Source organism: Orycteropus afer, unplaced genomic scaffold (assembly GCF_000298275.1).
Source record: "Orycteropus afer afer isolate SDZICR_OR568_19922 unplaced genomic scaffold, OryAfe1.0 scaffold00145, whole genome shotgun sequence".
Classification (NCBI taxonomy): Eukaryota; Metazoa; Chordata; class Mammalia; order Tubulidentata; family Orycteropodidae; genus Orycteropus; species Orycteropus afer.
In genome coordinates this window covers 4,943,647-4,948,289 of record NW_006921732.1, presented here as the reverse complement: position 1 = coordinate 4,948,289, position 4,643 = coordinate 4,943,647, and the positions used below count along the sequence as shown (strand labels likewise).

The 4,643-nt window shown below is 39.0% G+C and overlaps 1 protein-coding gene across 1 annotated transcript in view; it reads right to left on the bottom strand.

Moving 5' to 3' along the window:
• The window catches only part of ZYG11B (zyg-11 family member B, cell cycle regulator), a 146,246-nt gene that overhangs the window by 97,978 nt on the left and 43,625 nt on the right, over nucleotides 1-4,643 (bottom strand). The window contains exon 5 of the mRNA XM_007945907.2: nucleotides 1,186-1,362. Within this exon, the coding sequence (XP_007944098.2) occupies nucleotides 1,186-1,362 (177 nt within the window). The remainder of the gene's footprint in view (nucleotides 1-1,185; nucleotides 1,363-4,643) is intronic.

Genomic DNA, 4,643 nt, shown 5'->3' with positions numbered 1-4,643 from the left:
GGAAGGAAGGTTGGGCAATCTACTTCCATAGTGATACCGCCTCAGAAACCCAAGGAGGGGTCGCCGTGAGTTGGATACGACTCCACAGCAGTGAGTTTTTTTTTTTTTTTAATGATTTATCACATCTGAAAAGCACCACAGGCAGACACCGAAAAATTGCAGACGTTTCCTCTAGCCTTCAAATTCTGCCTAGCCAGAGTTTTTAATTTTGGGGGTTACAGTATGCAAAATTTCAAGCATTTTCTATTCTAGTGTTCAAATCTGACCCCAAGCTGGACTTTGCTGGCCTCATCCCACACCACTCACTCTATGATACACTCCAGTCACAAGCAACTTGTCCTTCCTGGAATGCCTTGCACTTTCCTATTAGGTCCATTGCTTTTCTCCAATTCTCTCCATTTTTTAAGACCTGACTCAAAGTCTTGCCTGGGACCTTTGTCTGTACACCAATCTAGAGGGCAGAATTAATCACTCTCCTCTAGTTTCTATGGCATTTAATTCAAATAGCGGAAGAGAACTTATATTTTATAGAATATGCAATTTTCTCACTAATCTGTGAGTTTCCAGGAGCTTATTTTTTAAAATTTGAGTCATTTAAAAATGCTTTCATTAAATCATTTATAAATATAGAAAAATATTTATAAAATGTATGTAAGCCATAGGTGGTGCTTCTCAAAGTTTAGTGTGCACATAAAATCACATGGGGATCTTTATAAAAAGATTCAATAGGTCGGGATAGATCTGAGATTCTGCATTTCTAAGAAGCTCCCAGCAGATGCCACCACAGCTGCTTATAAGCAGGACACACTTTGAGTAGCAAGGGTATAAAGAACAGCAATGTAATGAATACCTGTGTATTTACCCCCCAGTTTAAGAAAAAAGAGTATTACCATAAGCATACTGTGTTTGCTCCTCTCTACTTCCTACCACTTACTCTACCCTCAGAGGAACAATTAGCCTGAATTTGTGTTTTATAGTGTCTTGCTTTTTAAAAAATCGTTTTTAAACACATATTTGCATCCCTAAATAATATAGTTTTGTAAGTTTTTTTTTAAATTTTATGTAAATGGAATCACACTCTATGTACTCTTCTGAAATTTTTTATACCCAACTTGTTACTGATCTTGACCCAGGTTTAGTCTACAGTTGTATTACTAATTTGAATGAGAATTCCCTTATGCTTACCTGCTGGTGATTGGGAAAATGTTCCATGGCTTTGAGCAGCAGATGGGTCACATCAGCCAGGAGTCGTACAGGCATTCCTGTAGCAAGATCCTGCTTGGTTAAGTTAAATACACAGGCGCTTGCAGCCAGTTGCACTGGCAAATTCATAGGGTGGTTTCTCATCCCAGTAACCACAAGCTGGAAAAAAAGAGTCCTCTTACTCCACCATATAAATACAAGTCCTCTTCACATAGCAACTTTATGTTGCTGGTCTAGGATAATTTCAAAAATGTCTTAAGTATCTTTCTCATCCTCATGTGCAAAAAGCCTAGGATATGGCAGTGACTCAAAAATAGTTATGTAGCTCCTGCAACCTGGTCAAGGTAAGTATCAAGTTATTCATGTCCAGAGGTTTTTTGTAAGGCTAATGAATCATATCTATACAGATAACTCATCTTTATATTTCTAAGACAGAGTACAGTACCTGTGAATCAAGTGAATCAATTCTTACTTAACTATCGTAAGAAAACCACTGGCAAACTTCACTCTCAAATCCTACCTTCAGTTCCTTGAGAATACTGCTGAATTAAAGTGCAATAAAACTGATTCCCTCTACCCTGCTTTTAGGAGCTCTGGTAGCATAGTGCCTATGGCACTTGACTGTTAACCAGAAGGCTGGCAGTTCAAACCCACCAGCCACTCCTTGGAAGGAAGGTTGGGCAATCTACTTCCGTAGTGATACTGCCTCAGACACCCAAGGAGGGGTCGCTATGAGTTGGTCCGACTTGATGGCAAATAACAACAACAACCCTGCTCTAGAAAACTATTGCTCACCTTTCCCCTTTTCCTCAAATGCTAAACAAACCATCCTCATTCCTCATTTTCAGTTGAAGACTTTATTTCCAACTACACTGAGATGGGGAGCTCTGGTAGCATAGTACATAAGGCACATGACTGTTAACCAGAAAGCTGGCAGTTCAAACCCACCAGCCACTCCTCAGAAGGAAGGTTGGGCAATCTACGTCTGTAGTGATACCGCCTTTGAAACCCAAGAAGGGGTAGCTATGAGTCAGATCTGACTCGACGGCAGTGAATACAGTAGTAGTAGTACACTGAGAAAACTGATGCAATTAGAAAAGAACTTCAGACTGTCACCACCACATCTACCCTCTTACTAGCATGCCCACTTACACAAGTCATTTTCCTCCCAATTACCATAAATGAACTTTTGGGCTCCCCCCAAAAGCTAATTCCTGTACTTACACACTAGACACTTTCCTTCTTGTCTACTCAAGGACATTATGCCAGTTGTTTTCCTTTCTTACTCCTCATCAATTTTCTGTTTTATATTGGCTCATTCATATCTGCATACTAACAAGCTACTATTTCTTCCACTACCAAAAAAAAAAAATCATTTAACAAAACCAACCTCTTCAGTCTCCTTTCTCTGCTACCTTTTTTTCTCTGCTTCCCTTTGCAGCAAAATGCCTGAAAATAATTGCCTATATTTATTTTTTTTCTTCCTCCATTCTCCCTTAACAGATTTTACACTTGCTACCACAAAGTCACAAAATACTTCCATTTTACTAAATTCAACAGTCCTCATCTCCCTTGACTGATCTATCAGCAGCACTTGATATAGTTGCTCATTCCCTCCTCCCTGATACATTTTCTTCATTTGGCTCTCATTACATTCTTGTTTGAAGCAATTGATGGCTCTACAGGAGAAAAGACCCGGTGATCTGCTCCCATCATGTTTATAGCCTAGGAAACCCTATGGAGCAGTTCTACTCTGTAATGACCCTCATATAGGGTCATTACAAGTCTAAAGAAACTCCATGGCTCTAACTATAACAGTTCACTCATTTGATACTCCTTCTACCTCACTGGAGACTCCTCCTCAGTCTACTTTGTTATTTTCTCCTCTTTCCCTGACGTCTTAATGTTGGAGTATTCCAGGACTCAACTGTTGGACCTTCTCTCTTTGGTATCCCTATTCACTCCCTCCAGGACTTCATCTAGTGCCATGGCTTCAAATTCCATCTGTACACGGATGGCTTTTAAATTCAAATTTTCAGCCCAAACCTTTCTCTTGAATGTTTGAATCATTTATCCAACTGTATACTTGACATTTCTGTGGACACTTAAAAGACATCTCAAACTCATCATGTTCAAAACTGAACTCTGTATCTTCCCCCCAAATCTTTTCTTTCTTTGCCTTACTCACCTGAAGTAATGAAAACTCTAGTCTTCTAGAACTTAGACTAAAAATCTTAGAGCATTCCTTAAATATTCTCTCTTAACTCCAACATCTAATCAATCATTCAGGGAGTACTATCAGCACTTCCTTCAACATATATCCACTATCTGATCACCTCTCACCATCTCTACTACTATGACTTTGATTAGAGGCACCATCAACTCTTCCCTGCTCTGATAAAGGTCTCTTTGCTTCTACTGTTGTCCCCCTATGTTCCCAAAACAATAGAGAGATTTATTCAAAATAATCAGACCACATCGCTCCTCTGCTCAAAATCCTCCAATGGCTTATAAGGCCCTACATAATCTGAATTCCCATTATCTCTTTGATTGCATCTACTATCCCCCTTGCTGTCATCACTCCAGTCACAGTAGCCTCCTTGCCCTTTCTCATACTCCCAAAATCAGGCCTTTGCTAGATCTTCATTGTTGACTACAACAGCCATTAGCCCAATGCGTCTATTTACATTTTCACTTAAATGAAATAAAACAAAAAAATTAGTTCCCTAGTCACACTAGACACATTTTAAGTGCTCAGTAGTTTTATGTGGCTAGTGGCCACCGTATTGGATAGCACATATATAGAACATTTCCCTCATCACAGAAAATACTATCAGAAAGCACTGCTCTTGATAATTGCCTTTGCCTGGATCACTCCAGATATCCACTTGACTGACTCTTTCACCTCCCTCTAGTCTTTGCTCATACTTTACCATCTCAGTAAGACATACTCTGATCATCTACTCAATATTGTAATCTCCTCCCCATTCTCATATTCTAGGTTTCTCTTACTTTGATTGACTTTTCATTGCTTTCATAACTCATCACCTTACATGCTATTTTTTACATTTTTTTATGTTGTTATTTTTACTTATTTATGTCTTAATGCAAATGTGAGCTTCTTGAAGGCAGATATCTTTGTTTATTCACTGATGTATCCAACATACCTAGTACAAGGCCTTTCAAATAGTTGGTGCTCATCAAGTATTTGTTGAATGAATGAATCAGTAAACATTTCAGATCAGAATTCCCAACAAGGACTAAAGGTCTAGTCCTTAGTTGTTCAGGTTCACAATAACCAATACTAAAACAAGATAATGCATTTGACATATCAAGTATCAATATCTTCTGGTATGGTCCAATAGAGCCTGGTGGAACCACTGAGACTATGGCCCCTAGCTGCCCTTCAGGTCTGGAATTGAACCCATACCTGTGGTTTC